The sequence below is a fragment of the Myxocyprinus asiaticus genome, chromosome 1 (assembly GCF_019703515.2).
Source record: "Myxocyprinus asiaticus isolate MX2 ecotype Aquarium Trade chromosome 1, UBuf_Myxa_2, whole genome shotgun sequence".
Taxonomy (NCBI): Eukaryota; Metazoa; Chordata; class Actinopteri; order Cypriniformes; family Catostomidae; genus Myxocyprinus; species Myxocyprinus asiaticus.
This window is the reverse complement of record NC_059344.1, coordinates 6,827,479-6,843,470: the sequence shown is the minus strand read 5'-3', so window position 1 is coordinate 6,843,470 and position 15,992 is coordinate 6,827,479. Positions and strand designations below refer to the sequence as shown.

The 15,992-nt window shown below is 37.7% G+C and overlaps 1 protein-coding gene across 1 annotated transcript in view; it reads left to right on the top strand.

Annotated features, from left to right (window-relative positions):
* Nucleotides 1-15,992, top strand: part of LOC127448806 (splicing factor 3B subunit 2-like) — a 30,530-nt gene that overhangs the window by 7,679 nt on the left and 6,859 nt on the right. Inside the window, exons 9-15 of the mRNA XM_051711640.1 lie at nt 755-843; nt 957-1,151; nt 6,994-7,113; nt 7,199-7,279; nt 10,692-10,919; nt 13,030-13,179; nt 15,863-15,952. Coding sequence (XP_051567600.1) covers nt 755-843; nt 957-1,151; nt 6,994-7,113; nt 7,199-7,279; nt 10,692-10,919; nt 13,030-13,179; nt 15,863-15,952 — 953 coding nt within the window. The remainder of the gene's footprint in view (nt 1-754; nt 844-956; nt 1,152-6,993; nt 7,114-7,198; nt 7,280-10,691; nt 10,920-13,029; nt 13,180-15,862; nt 15,953-15,992) is intronic.

Below are 15,992 nucleotides of genomic sequence, written 5' to 3'. Positions count from 1 at the left end.
ATGTCATTTTTTTGAGCTTAACAGTAACGAACATGACTAACACACAGTATCAGATTTGGATCGGGCTCGTCGGACCGATACCCGATCCATTTAGAAGCTTCAGTATCGGAGCCGATACTGATCCAGGTATTGGATTGGTGCATCCCTAATTATAAGAATAAACTTGACTGGGTCCCACAGTAATAATTTAGTATTTTGCAATATTCACTGGGTTCCAAAAAATAAGTATTTCTTGCACAACTTGTTCATAAACAAACATTTTTTATATATAAAATGTTTGCATATAAAATATAAAAGTGCATATCAATAAAAATTATTTAATTTCCTTTAGCATATTGAATCTACTTGGCTGATTTAAAAAAAAAACAAAAAAAACTTTTGAGCCATTTCAGAGCAAATACGTAATTATATCGAATGCCATCAATAGGCTAAAAAATATTGAGATATAATTTTTGCAGCTATATTGCCCAACCCTACTGTAAACATCAGTTACACTCAAAACTGTTCATGCTGTTACAGGAGCACTGGAAAGCTTCCTGTTTTGAAAGGTGTAAATGGAAAAACATTTAGCCCAAATATCGCTTGTATGCACACTGTAACACAATATGACTTATGAACTCTCAAGTAGCAATTTCATGAGTGGCTTTTGAAGGCAGCAAGACATCTTTGCGAGCTTAATGTTATTGGTAATTCCTTAGTTAATCAAAATAATGAGTTACTGTTAAATTGTTTTTGTGTGTGATTTCTTCTTCAGAGGAGGAAGATGATGATGAAGAGATGGGCATGATCAACAACTCTGCTCGATACTCTGAGGATGATGAAAGTGCTCTTTCTAAAAAAGATGTAGGTGTCCTTGCATGATTTATTAGCATTTGTATCAGCATCACACCATTTGCAAGAGTCATTGCTTTAACTTGTTTTTCTGAACACTGACTATCTTCCTGTTTTACCTGCAGAAGAATCGCAAACGCAGGAACCGGAAGAAGAACAAGAAGAAGAAGCGTGAGCAGGAAAAGGAGCAGGAGGAGAACAGGAAAAAAGAGGAGAACCGTGAGAAAGAGCCAGAGGTGGAGATAGAGTACGTCACAGAAGAGCCAGAGATATACGACCCCAATTTCATCTTCTTCAAGAGGATCTTTGAAGCCTTCAAGGTCAGGAGCTGTTTAGATCAGTTGAGTTGATAAACTCCACATTGAAGTTCGACCGATTGTGGATTTTGCCTATACCGAAAACTAGAGTGGTGGAAAAGGGTGATTATTAATTAATCGGCTGATAGTTTTTAAAATGTAAAAAATTAGGGATGCCACTAGGGCTGTCACCTAATAGTCAACCAAATGATAGTCGATGAGAAGAGTCTTGGTCGACCGAGTTTTGATTGGTTGGTTGGTTGGTCGCAGAAAAAAGAAACTCCACAGGAAACCGACGAACCGCTGGTTGGACGCTAGGTGGTACTATGTGGTAATTTTCGTTAAGCAGGGTTAGGGTTAAGCCTACACAATAAAGCAAGACACATTGATTTCAAAATTGAACTTTATTTTTTATATATTTTAACTGAAAATTAAAATGAAACTGGAAAAAAAATTAAGTGCAATTAAAATGTGTGTTGTTCAACTTTTTGAAAGATGGCTTTACAACAGTTGTGAAGAGCAACATCTCTCTGGCAAAGAACTTCATCTGTGCATTCTCTCCCGGTCGGGTATTTCGTTGTCCGGGAAAATACATCATGTGTGTGAATAAATTGGTTTTGTTCCCTCCTTCACGAGATATCTATCTATATATGTGTGTGTGTGTATGTATGCATGTATAATATATATATATATATATATATATATATATACACAAACACACACACACGTGTGTGTGTGTGTGTGTATAATATATATATATTATACACACACACACACGTGTTCCACGAGACTGCACACCTCCGTACAAATAGCAGCGTGTCATACATGCGTATAGACGGCTTTTGTGTCATCTGTTTTTGATAATATAATAAAGTGTGTCTTCAAGCGCGTGTCTGTGTGTCTACGGGCAAATTATTTGAAATATTAATTTGATAATAATAATATTAATAATAATAATAATAATTTAATACATGGGAAAATGAGCCAAATTTCGTCTTGACATGGTCAAAGGCATCAGCTATTGGCGATCACTCTGACCATCGTCGATCCCCGAGATCATCATCTGTTGGCACAACCCTAATGTGCATTTCTCTATAAATTAACTAAATGTTCAGACAGTCTCCTTGCTGGTTTTTCCGACACATTCAGAATCATTACCGCTTTTGCCGGTGTCGCTGCAGCTCATTTCATGCATGTGCTTGTAAAATTTATATTTTAAAGGCTCATTATTACAGTTTAGTATTTCTCTGTAATGTAGAACAGTGTTAGCAATGTTACTTATAACATTCTCAGACCTGGAACTCAAACCATTTTCTGATGCCCCCCAACATATAATTATTTAAGTAATTAAATTAATATCATAAACGTGTGATGACTAGTCTGACTAATGGCTTAAACTAATGCCTACTAGTCGACTAGGAAAATCTTTAGTCGGGGGCAGCCCTAAATGCCACGATACTCCCTTTTAGGTATTCACAGATATCGATACCGTTTTTATTTTTTTTATTTTTTTTTTCTGAATTCCAACACTATTTCAATTTTAATCAAAAATGGTCTTTAAATAAATGAATTCATTAACTTTAATCAAATGAAAATTTAACAGTTAATATTCAACATATTGCATTATTTTATCAAATGAAGTGCTTTTATACAGAACCTCACAGTACAATCCAAAATACAAAATTTAAGTTATTTTTGTCAAATAAAGTGCTGCCTAACAGAGCATCACAGATGTGAGATATTGCTTGAATATAATACAATTACTATTTATTATTTTTATTATTATTATTAGTAGTAGTAGTAGTAGTATTATTACAATGAATATTACGTAACTATACAGTAGTGATATATTTCTGTCGTGCTTTTTTCCATTTAAATCGAGCTTTTATTTTGGCGTAAACCACAAAAGGCTGCTATTTAATTCATAAATATGTAGTCTGTATGTGCCTCGCACTACAAAGTGAATTAGCGCTCTGCTCTGTCATCTGCTACAAACAGAGAGGGTGATGCTCATGACTGTGTTTACCGTTTATAAGCCAAGGAGCTCTTAAAGGTATGAGCAGCACAATACTGGCTCCACATATTTACAAGTGCTCACATGCAGCACATGCAAACTATATGTTTATCTCATTAAATCGCAGCCTTTGTGGTTTAATAATTACACTAGTACATAATTTGATATTAGTTTGAGCCCTGAATGTTTACAAAATGACATTCGTACGCGGATGGTATCAGTTTTTGGTATTGGAGCATTTATTGTGAGTACGAGTACAAGAATATGAGCACGGTATTGGTATGTTAAAAATGTTCTTAGTCTTTCCTTACTGTGACAGGCACAGACACAGGTACTGCAAGAGTCCACAATGAAAAAAATAAAAATTCCAGATACAATTTATTTTACTACACAAATCCAAATAATAACTAGCAAAAATTAAGATTTGGTGCATAATGTGGGAAAACACACTAGGGACTCTTATTTTGTAATGTCAGAGACTTGGCTCCGTTACAGTGCTCTGTGGTTAAGTAGGTTTTTTAAGGTTTTTACAGCCTATATATTCACCAGATGAAGGGTTTTTATATAAATATATTTCACCAGGAAAAAGGTTTATTATTATTCACAAGATATGAAGTTGGAGAAACTATGTATGTGCTGACGGGGCACGTTTCCATATAGTCCATTTTTTTCTTTGCATGCATTTTGCTTCAGTTTAGAACACGTCATTATTTCATCAGAATAACAAAATATGCATTGAAGTGAGGATAAAAATATGAATGAACATTGTCAATGATGACAGATTTAGATATAGCAAATACCCACGAGGTCTCAGTGATTGTTTATTTCACCTCTAGAGGCCCCTGATATACTGTAGAATCAAACCATTCTAACTGTAAAATCCTTCAACGCCGGCCACAGAGTAACACGGAGGAGTGAAAAGAAACAATCTATCAGCAGCTATCGGCACAGATTTTTGCCATTAACCGGTAGTTCCAAAAATCAGCTATCGGCACCGATTCATTTATATATCGGTCTACTTCTACTCCAGATGCTTCGTAATGGAATTGAAAGAGGAATCATGTTAAACAATTTTCTTCTTTTTTTTTCTTTTGAAATGAAAGTTTAAGTACAATGTAGACATACTGCAATGATCAGAATGGTCAGTGGGGTTTTCAGAGGGCATGGTGCACTGATGGCTGATATGACTCTGTACATACAGTGCTGTGAAAAATGTTTTTCATACAAATTTTTTTTATCTTCAAACAAGATGTAACATAAAACAAAGGCGACCGGAGAAAACACAAAATACAGTTTTGAAATGTATATTTCTTTTTATTGAAGCAAAAAAAGTTATTCTACACCTATATCACCCATGTGAAAAGCTAACTGCCCTCTTAAACTTAATAGCTAGTTGTGCCAGCTTTAGCAGCAACAGCTGCAACCAAATGCTTCTGGTAACTGGAGATCAGTTTTTCACAACGCTGTGGTGGAATTTTGGCCCACTCTTCTTTGCAGAACTGTTTTAATTCAGCCACATTGGAGGGTTTTCTGAGCATGAACTGCCTGTTTAAGGTCCTGCCATAACATCTGACTAGGCCACTCCAAAACTTTAATTTAGCTTCTTTTGAGCCATTCATATGTGGACTTTTTGCTATGCTTTGGATCATTGTCTTGCTGCATAATACAGTTGCGCTTGAGCTTCAACTCACGGACCGATGACTGTACGTTAGGATTTTCTGCTAGAGAGCAGAATTCATGTTTCCCTCAATTATTGCAAGTCTCCTTGGCCCTGAAGCAGCAAAGTATACCCACACCATCACACTACCACCACCATACCTAACCGTAGGTATGATGTTCTTTTTGTGGAATTCTGTGTTTTATTTACGCCAGATGTAACGGGACCTCTGTCTGCCAAACTGTTCCACTTTCGACCCATCAGTCCACAGAACATTCTCACAAAAGGTTTGAGGATCATCAAGGTGTGTTTTGGCAAAATCTTGGGTTAGCAGTGGTTTTCAACTTGCCACTTTTCCATGGATGGTATTTTTGCCAGTGTCTTTTTGAGAGTGGAGTCATGAACAGTGACCTTTATTGATGTGAGAGAGGCTTGCAGTTGCTTGGATGTTGTCCTTGGCTTTTTTGTGACTTCCTGGATGAGTCGTCGCTGTGCTCTTGGAGGAATTTTGGAAGGTCGGCCACTTATGGGAAGGTTCACTACTGTGCCAAGTTTTCTCCATTTGGAGATAATGGCTCTCACTGTGGTTTTTTGGAGTCCCAGGCCTTTGAAATAGCTTTGTAACCCTTCCCAGAGTGATGTATTTCAGTCACCTTTTTCCTCCTCATTTCTGGAATTTCTTTCCACCTTGGCATAGTGTGCTACTGGATGAGACCTTTTAGCCAACTTCCTGCTGCTGAAAAAGTTCGATTTAGGTGTTGATTTGATTGAACAGGGCCTGGGTAATCAGGCTTGGGTGTGTCTAGTCCAGCTGAACCCCATTATGAATGCAGTCTCATAGATTTGGGAATTTAGAAACTAAGGGGCAAAAACTTTTTCAAACAAGTCCAGTTGGTATTGGATAACTTTTTTGCTTCAATAAATAACATTATCATTTAAAAACAGTATTTTGTGTTTACACAGATTGCCTTTTGTTTTATGTTAGATTTTGAATTTTTGAAACTAATTTAGTATGAAATATACACGAAAACAGAAGAAATCAGGAAATATAATCAGGCAAATACTTTTTCACAGCACTGTAGTTTAATTTTTTTAAAAGAAATGAGATGTACACAAAACTGTGCTACACCATTTATTTACATGTATTTAAAACTTTGAAAACTTTCCATTTAAACAATGCTGCCACTAGATTTTTTTAATTGTCACGAGGAGGTAACACTTCTGTTAATTCGCCAAATGGACATGGTTATTAGCTAATGTAGGTAATATCAGCCAAAATATCGGTCTATGACTATTTACGATCTTATTCAGAACCGGTTAAATTAAAAAAAATACCGTAGCTATTTATCATGACTTGTGTCTCTGTTAACTGTTCTCGAACGTGCATTCTCCCACCGCTGCAAATGTAACGCCATGCTAAAATACTCTTGACCTTGTTTGCTGCCACCATTCAGCAGCACTGCAACACAGCTATTGAATTAGCTGCGTGAAACATACAGTGGACCAGTGTAGTCTGATTCCTGAGTGAATGACTCTCGTGAGTCAGTTCTTTTCAATTTAGCGGTTCCTACTGAACAAATGACTTTTATCAACCTATTCTTTTTAGGGAACGGAAAACCACAAGTCATTAATTTTGTCATGTCTGACTTAAAAGAGACACATTATGAGTTTTGTAGTAATTAGTGGCATTTATCTTAGCTACAAAGTCTGTGTAAACACCATTTGCAAGAATCTGTTGTTAAAATATGTAATGATATCAGGTACAGACTGCTCAGGGCAGTAAATCCAATAAGAACTGAATTTCTTATTTCCAAATATTTCTTCCTCAAAATGACTAAGAATCGTAATTAGAATCATTAAGGAATCTGAACCGGAATCATTAAATTTCTTATGATTACCATCCTTAATTACGACTTTGACTAAGATTAAGTTGACTTGAAGGAAAATACAGAAAGCTATGTGTAGAAAATGGCATCTTCAAGAAAAAGATTGACGAGTGAATCTTGTCTGGTGTTGTATTTTTATATATACAAGTCTTCTGATTAGATGTATAATTCTTGACCATCCATCCCTATTTGAAATTCATGCAGCAGTTTAATTTACCTAGAATGAATTTTTTAATCACAGAAAATGTGTTTTTGTGAAGGATTTCTCATTTTTTGATGAATACCGCTTTGTATGGCTTTCAATCACAGCTGACAGATGATATGAAAAAGAAGGAAAAGGAGCCGGAGAAGCCTGAAAAGCCAGAAATGATTTCCTTGAAAAAGAAGGGATTCGAGCTGGAGAGGAAAGATAGCGATGACAGTGATGAGGTGAGTTCAAAACCATTTCAAAGCCTTCCAGCATTTATTTTCCTGGTGTTTTTCCTGTCCAACTCCTCCCCTTCCTATTTGACAGGAAATAAAGAAGGACATGCCCAAGCTTTCCAAGAAGAAACTGAGGAGAATGAACAGACTGACAGTGGCGGAGCTCAAACAGGTAACGCAGTGAAGAGATGAGTCACATTTCTCTTAAACAAGCATCTTATTGTCTGTGCCAAGACACACAATACTTGCTAAACAAAATCAGATATCAACTGCTATCGGTAGGGCTGTCACGATTATGAAATTTGCCTGATGATTAATTGTCAAACAAATAACTGTGATTATGATGATTGTCTTGTTAAGGGCTTTCAAGATTTATTGTCTTATAAATTCTCATATTTTTTAAGGTGTGCTTTTTTTTTTTTCTGCATGTGTGCTTCATATACCTTAAGAAGTCATTTTTACATACTTAACTTCAAATATATAAATCAAATAATAAGATAGGAATAAACTATGATTTCCATTTAAGGCTTTAAAAACTTATGAATGACATGAAATATAATGTTTTAAATATCAAAACATTCCCAAATACTTAAAAGATGTCTCTCTTTTTGGTCAACTTTAGTTTTGGTCAATTTTACATTTACACTTGTTTTTTAAACACATATATTATAAGTTTTTTAATAAAAAATAAAAAAGGGGGCCTGGGTAACTCAGCGAGTATTGACGCGGACTACCACCACTGGAGTCGCGAGTTCGAATCCAGGGTGTGCTGAGTGACTCCAGCCAAGTCTCCTAAGCAACCAAATTGGCCCGGTTGCTAGGGAGGGTAGAGTCACGTGGGGTAACCTCCTTGTGGTCGTGATTAGTGGTTCTCGCTCTCAATGGGGTACGTGGTAAGTTGTGCGTGGATTGCGGAGAGTAGCATGAGCCTTCACATGCGGACTCTCCGAGGTGTCATGCAAAGCGAGCCACGTGATAAGATGTGTGGGTTCACGGTCTCAGAAGCGGAGGCAACTGAGACTTGTCCTCCGCCACCCGGATTGAGGTGAGTAACCACGCCACCACGAGGACCTACTAAGTAGTGGGAATTGGGCATTCCAAATTGGGACAATCACAGAAGTGATGCATCCTTAGATGTTTCTTGAAAGTAGCTAGAGAAACTGTTCGGGTGGAGTTCGGAAGGTCGCTCCACCAGCGAGAAACAGTGGAAGTGAAAGTCCGGCTAAGTGATTTGTGTCTATATCAACAGGAGGCACAGCTCACACGCTGATCCCAAGCTCTTGGAGGGCACATAGAGTTGAAGTAGTGAGTGTAGATAGGAAGATGCTGAGCCAGTGGTTGTTCTATATATGTGATGGAATGAAAGGCAGCCTCAGTTGGGTGTCTGCATTTGAAGCCAGACCAGTTGCAGGTTGTTCTGAGAGAGAAACTGGAGACCTGTTTAAACACGAGTCATTTAGGTGTTTTTGCCATGAAGGGAAGAGACCGAACGGTAATTTTCTATGAGTTCAGGGTTTTGTGTGGACTAATGTGGTGGCGTTACTCAAGTGTAGGGGGATAGGTACTAGTGAGAATAGATGTGTTGATAATGTATGTGAGTGCAGGTAGGATTGAAGGAGAGATGGCTTAAAGGTGATGATGGGAAGGAATTGGATCTGAGAGTGATCAGAGGGGAGCAGGGGGTTGTGTGTTGGTGATGGGTGTTAGTGCGGCTGTGGTGTGGAGAATTGACTGCTGATGGTTTTTATTTAGTTTGTGAAAAAAGCAGCACATTCATCAGCTGTTAGGGAGAATGTGGGAGGGAGAGAAGGAGGGCAGAGCAGAGATGCAGGGACTGAAATTCGGCACGGGTATTGCGCACAATTTGAATAATTCCCGCAAGGTCCACGTTCATAATGTGGGGAAATTCCACACACTTTTATTCACTTTTAAATGTAGCTGAGAATTGGTAATCCATACAGATGAACAAGCCGTTTTCTTTCTCAAATCATTGATAAAGCACTAAAATCAAATTTGGTGGTTACGTCTAACCTCATTGGTTCTCATCGCATCTCGTGACCAGATGTCGTAAGAACTAATAAAGTTTGTTGTTATCAACATCACCCTATTTCAGCACTTTAAGGAGTAAATAACAGCCTAAAATGTTTTTCGAAATGGTTGAATGGCTTCAGAAAACTTGGAAGATAGTTCATGTGTTGTATCAATTGCTTTTACTGCGGTTTTATGGTGCATTTTACAGACTGGAGACACTATTCTTTTTTTAATGATATGGCAATGATATTGATCTATAATATCTTTTTTTGTTAATCTTTTTGTGTTCCATGGAAGAAAGTCACACAGGTTTGGACTGACATTTGGGCCAATAGAGTAAAAGACAGGACTTGTATTTTCGAGTAAACTATTCTTTTAAACTCCTGAGACCAGAGTGTGACTGCTGTGTGCATTTTCCATTTCCTTTTTTGATTTGTAACTGGTAGCACCTAATAAACATGCAAAAAAAAAAAAAACAGAACAAAAAGTTTTTCTAAAATTGTATGTCACTTATGTGGACAGCAGGACTAAGTTATGAAATGTGAAATAATACAAAGCTATAGAAAGTCAGATTTTTATTTTTATCAAATTGTTTGTTTCCAGGAGTGTTGGTTATTCATGTTTTTGAGAGACGTTACAGACATTACAGCTGATTTTCTGTAAAGCTGCTTTGGAACAATGTGTATTGGGAAAAGCACAAATAAACTATACAAATAAAAGTTATTTGACTTGATTTGACTTATGTTACAATGGGTTTTTTGGCAACAAAATCTCAATGTTTTCAAACAAACAAGTGATCGCTAGTACTGAAGCATTTTACCAATCAGAAATTAGCATAATTAATTCTGATACAAAGTAATGGCCAGCATCATCCAATCACTGGCAGTCATATTAAAATAAAATTAAGCATTATAAATTCTGACCTTATATAATTTTATAAATATAATTTATTCTGATTATAAATGCACCTTATTTTCATCGTAACTTCATATAAAGGCTCTGAAAGCAAATTTTTCAGCTTTGGATAAACCCATTGATTCTCAATGTGAAAATGCACAGTAAATATAGGATTTCCAAGGAAAAAAGCGTTAAAGTACACAATAGTGTACACTGTATTTAACAGCGTGACGTTTCGCGATAAATCACGCAGATTTTAAAAATGGCATATCGGATGAAACCAGAGACTAATCTTTTGACTCAAACAGGTTTCAGTGTCAACTTAATTAGGTTTCTTACCAGATGTATTTTTGTTGCCGTTTCTTCCAAAGACAAACTCTGCTGTGATCGGCGCCATGTTGTTTTGTCACATGACTCTGTTCGTCGAAAGTTCAACCCTTTACTGACAGCCCAGAGTATCTTAACTGAGATCAGTCGCCGTAAATTAATTTAAACTATGCATTGCGAATAGCGAAGCTAAAATACAACGTCCATGCATGTGTACGTAGAGTTACACGAGTTTAAGATACACTAATTTAAAAAAAAAACTCTATGACTTTGTATAAGGCTAGTGCAACCCATGTCACCATGACCTTTAACCTCCCTCTCCCCATCAGCTGGTGGCTCGTCCTGATGTGGTCGAAATGCATGACGTGACGGCACAGGAGCCCAAACTGCTGGTGCACCTGAAAGCCACCAGGAATACTGTGTCTGTGCCTCGTCACTGGTGCTTCAAGAGGAAGTACCTGCAGGGGAAGAGAGGCATTGAGAAACCTCCGTTTGAGCTGCCTGAGTTTATCAAGAGGACCGGCATCCAGGAGATGAGAGAAGCCTTGCAGGAGAAGGTACCAGAACCACAGAACTGTCAGACCAATAGAGATGGTCTGAAACATTTTTTTTTATAGATTACATTGCCTAGGCATGCCCACATTGAGAACTTTCATTTTTATTTATTATTATAATTTTTTTAGCTAGCTCTTATGATCATACTAAATTGTATCACAAACAAATTCACACCCCTCACGACAATTTCTGTGAAAAGGTCATAAAAACATTGTGCACATTGAATATGCTGACAGATTGGTGGTAACGGGTAATAATCTAGGTGTATCAATTGGATTTCTTTAAACTAGAGATCGACCGATATTGATTTTTTTTATTTTTAAAAAAAAATATTTTTTTTTAAACCGATACGATGATTATTTGTATGTTTACATATCCGATAACCGAAATGCAGAACCGATTTTTTTTTTTAATTTAATAAATGTTTAATTCATCTTTATTTTACAGAGAAAATATTCAACAGAGAACAAATTTGCAAAAATTTTATATTACAATAATAATCACCCGACTCAAAGCTATTTTAGACACTTATTGTGACACGAGTACTTTGCCCCATGAATGTCTATGCGTTTATGCAAAACTTTTACTCGAACGGTGTTGCGTGATAATTTCCAAAGAGCTGTAATCATTATGAAGATGATTAATAGCTAAATAAAGTTTAATAGTAAATGTTAATATAATTTAGGGAATTTTTAACAAGTGGATCTTGTTTAAAAACTGCGCTGGCATATGGTGGCCATTCTGGCATACGGCCAGTCATTCCATTGGAGCATCTACCTGAATGGCAACTTTACAAGACTAATAAGCACAGCCAACAGAGAATTACATTAAATGGTCATATTTCCAACATGCACTCATCCAAGGCTCTTCGAGTTGATTAATGTGACGTAATGTTAAATCTTTGAGACTTTGCAGGATTTGTCTTTACGTGAGTTTGTCTCTGTTTCTTAGCACTTAAACTACACATCAAGCATTTATGTAACACATCTCACTAGAAGTTTATTTTATATAGCGCCACACACACACAAAAGGTATCAAGCCATCAACATCAAGTATCTGTTACATCTGAGATGGTATGTCAAAATGAGTATAAAAAAAAAGATATGTTTTTAGTTGACTTGAAAGCAGTTAAAGAGGAGATATTGCGAAGATTAAGAGGTAGTGAGTTCCACAGTTTAGGAGCAACAACACAGAATGACCTACTGCCCACTGTGGCCAGTTTAAATCTAGGAACTGACAAAAGACCAAGTTCGGAGCATCTGAGAGACCGAGGTGTGAGATATGGGTGAAGTAAATCAGACAAATAAGTTGGGGCAAGACCATTTAAAGCCTTAAATGTTGGGAGTATTTTGTATTTAATGCGAGATGCAACAGGCAGCCATTGGAGATCATGTAGAAGAGGTGTAATGTGATCAGAAGGCATAGTGAAGGCAAGGACTCTTGAGGACTCACTAGAGCATGAATGGCTGTTACGTTTAATAAAATTTATTAATTCAAGCAATACATTGCAAAAGCAAGTTACATTACCAGTGGACAACCCCCAGCATTGTTTCCTCTCATACATACTGCTGCAATGTCCATCTTGCGTGCAATTTCAGAAACTCCCGCTAGATGGCGGCAGATATCGGTGGATCCGATATTACAAAAACGATGTCCGATTAAAGAAAAATGCTTGAATATTGGAAAATATTTCGGTTGATCTCTACTTAAACCATTTATAACCTTTCCTCAAAAGATCACCTTTAAAGGCACGTCCACATTGGCAAAATTTGTTTGGGGGTGTTTACTGTGTTGTGTATTTTAGCACAACGCTTTATTGACCATTGAGAAATCTGTTATTCACCAAAACTAGCTCACCAGCATTAAGTAAATCCTTGAGGGGAGCTGCTCAGTATTTCACTTCTCTCTTAAATCTGACACATTAACTCTGATGCCTTGAAAACTGACAGTAATTTTCATTTATTTTGGCTCGTCAGTTATGCTATTGACTTATGAGGCCACATTTTAATGACATTTTATAATTTTGCAAGTACAATTTACTTGAACTTCAGTGTTGTGGCCTGAGATTTCTCCCAATGCTGTCAGTTTTACTGATGTTCCGCCTTTCTGTAGGAAGATGCCAAAACCATGAAGACCAAAATGAGAGAGAAAGTTCGGCCCAAAATGGGGAAGATCGACATTGACTACCAGAAACTTCACGATGCCTTCTTCAAATGGCAGATCAAACCAAAGCTCACCATACACGGGGACCTGTATTATGAGGTAAGAAAAATGCCAATAAAACCAAAAAGGAGTGATATGTAAACTCTGTTCAGCCTGTGCTATATTGAAAGCACTACAACAACACATTATTTGATGTCTTGTTAATTTTATTGTTTTCTTGAAAATATACACATATAAAATCTGAGTTGGGACAGTTGAGTGATTACTGCATAACATCACTTCTAATAACTCCTATTAAGCGTTTGGGCACTGAAGATACAAGTATAAGTTTAGCAAGCACAATTATCTCCCATTTATTCATTATGCAGGTCTTCAGCTGCGCAGTTGTACGGGGCATTTGTTGATGTATTTTATGCTTCATAATGTGCCGCACGTTCTCAATTGGAGACAGGTCAGGACTGCAGGCAGGCCAGTCTAGCACCTGCATTTTCTGCTTACACAGCCACGCACTTGTAATCTGGGCATTATATGTTTTTGTATGGAAATCCAAAAGGGTCGTGTATCGGCACTTTCGAAACGCCTTCCCCCCCCCTAAAAACGGCACATTGTATGGCGTTTTAGACTAACAATCCTGGCATTATGTGGTTTAAATCCATTAAACCACATTGCGATTTAATAAATCACACTGGGATATGTCACACTTTTAATTTGATTAATTGTCTATTTCTGTGTAAAAGGAGTATCACAACACGCTCATAAGCGTGAGCATTTGAAAATAGCTGTGTGTCAGTCAAACAGTGCTCAGGAACCGAATTGAGTCGGTGCTCATTACTACCGGTATTGCAGAAAAACTGGTGTCGTTACATTTTTATTTTATTTTTTTAGTTTCGACTTGGTACTGAAGTACCTGTACTTTTGACATCACTAGCCCCTTTCCCACCTACAGTCCTGGTACTTTTCCCTTAGTGCTTTTCAAGTTGAGAACTCTTACAAGGAACGGAAAACCTGAGGAGATTTCCCCGGTTGCATTCGCACTCACAAATGTAACCCCTGTAGTGATGTCATTTAGTTCCGACCATTTGTTTTCAGATGTTGTTGGCACATGCGATTCAATAGCAACAAAATCAACAACACCGACGGAGGATGCCAAGATCGGAGCTACACTTTTGTTAGGGCTGTTTTACACAAACTTTGGCTCCATCTGAAAATGTTGGCAGCTGCCTTGCAATCTAATCAGTTAATGGATTTAACGACAGCATTTTTGAATGAATGGACCTCTTAAGAAAACTGGTCTCTGGGGGGCCTGGGTAGCTCAGCGAGTATTGACACTGACTACCACCCCTGGAGTCGCGAGTTCGAATCCAGGGTGTGCTGAGTGACTCCAGCTAGGTCTCCTAAGCAACGAGTAGTGTATGTAAAGCGGAGAGTAGCATGAGCCTCCACATGCTGTGAGTCTCCGCTGTGTCATGCACGACGAGCCACATAAGTACTGTACTGAAATACTTAATGACTTTAAAAATACATTTTAATGAAGTTAACTATGCAATAACAGGCACGCAATACTTCCCTCATGTTAACTAGATTTCATGACAGTTTAGTGTACAATAGAGTTCAATTACCCACTCTCGATAAACCTCTTATTTATATCCATCATCCCAGGAAAAATTAAATGTAGTAATCCAGAAATCACTATTTTCTCTGTAGTCACACAGTACAGTAAAGATGTGATGAAAACTCAATGCGTCTCCCGCGTTGTGCGTCTCACGCAGCAGCTCGGCTGACCCCTTGCACGCACGTGATATGGGTGATTCTCTTTGGATACTTTGATGTTTTTGTTATTTTTGTTAAGGGAATTGTAAACTTGGCACAATCCTTTGAGTAGCAGGCTAACAGCTACAAGTTTGTTTACAAATGGAGGCTGCGGACTCCTTGTGTTTCTCAAAGCTTGGTGCATCACAGGTTTTTGACCAATCACAGGCTGCAGCACCTCCCACAGTCCCTCTACACCCCCAAAAGTACCTACCCCAGAGTAGGATCTAAAAATGTTCCTTAAAACGGCTCTGAGGAAATATAGTTCCTCAGGTGCAAAAACAACGAAAAGTACTAGTCCCGGGGAAAAGTACCTAAAACAGGCTTAAGTCCCTGCAGTGGGAAAGGGCCTACTTTTTGATATAACTTTACACAGATATGGTTAGTAAAATATTTTATCACATTTAAATCATATTAACGTATAATGTTTATGTCTTATGGCTATAATTTTTAAACTGTTTGTATTTTAATGTTCATGCACTGGCCCCTTTCTCTTCCATTGTACTTTTGGCCATAGAGACTTCTTTTACACCTGGTATTAAAATGCATCAGTGAACCGATCACATGTGGTCAGACGAGACACAACGCTGTTTACACCTGGTTGCTCAAATGCATCTCCTGTGATCACTTGTGTTTGGATTTCGAGGGGAAGGTCTCTAATTTCATGATGACGTACATCAAATAAGATGTCAGCCAGAGGTTGCGCTAGGAAATAATTTTTTATCCATCACTCAGACTGAGTCATAAAATTTGCCGTCCTGGTCTATTTTCGATCAACATAAAGTGACAGATGAGAAGCACACACATCCGAAGGTCAGTTAATACCTGTTAATCGCCTAAAGGTGTTTCAGGTGTTGCTGAGTGAACGCTGCTGTTGTGCACCTCAGTATCGATCATTTGACCAAACTGTTCCGATGCTGGGCTATTCTGCCATTTTTTTTGGGAATTAAAAAATAATCTTTTCCTTTGTCAGGGTAAAGAATTTGAAACAAGGCTGAAGGAGAAGAAGCCGGGTGATCTGTCCGATGAGCTTAGGATTGCTCTGGGAATGCCCACTGGACCCGTGAGTGCTTTAACCCTAGAACAATCTGCCTACTTATCAT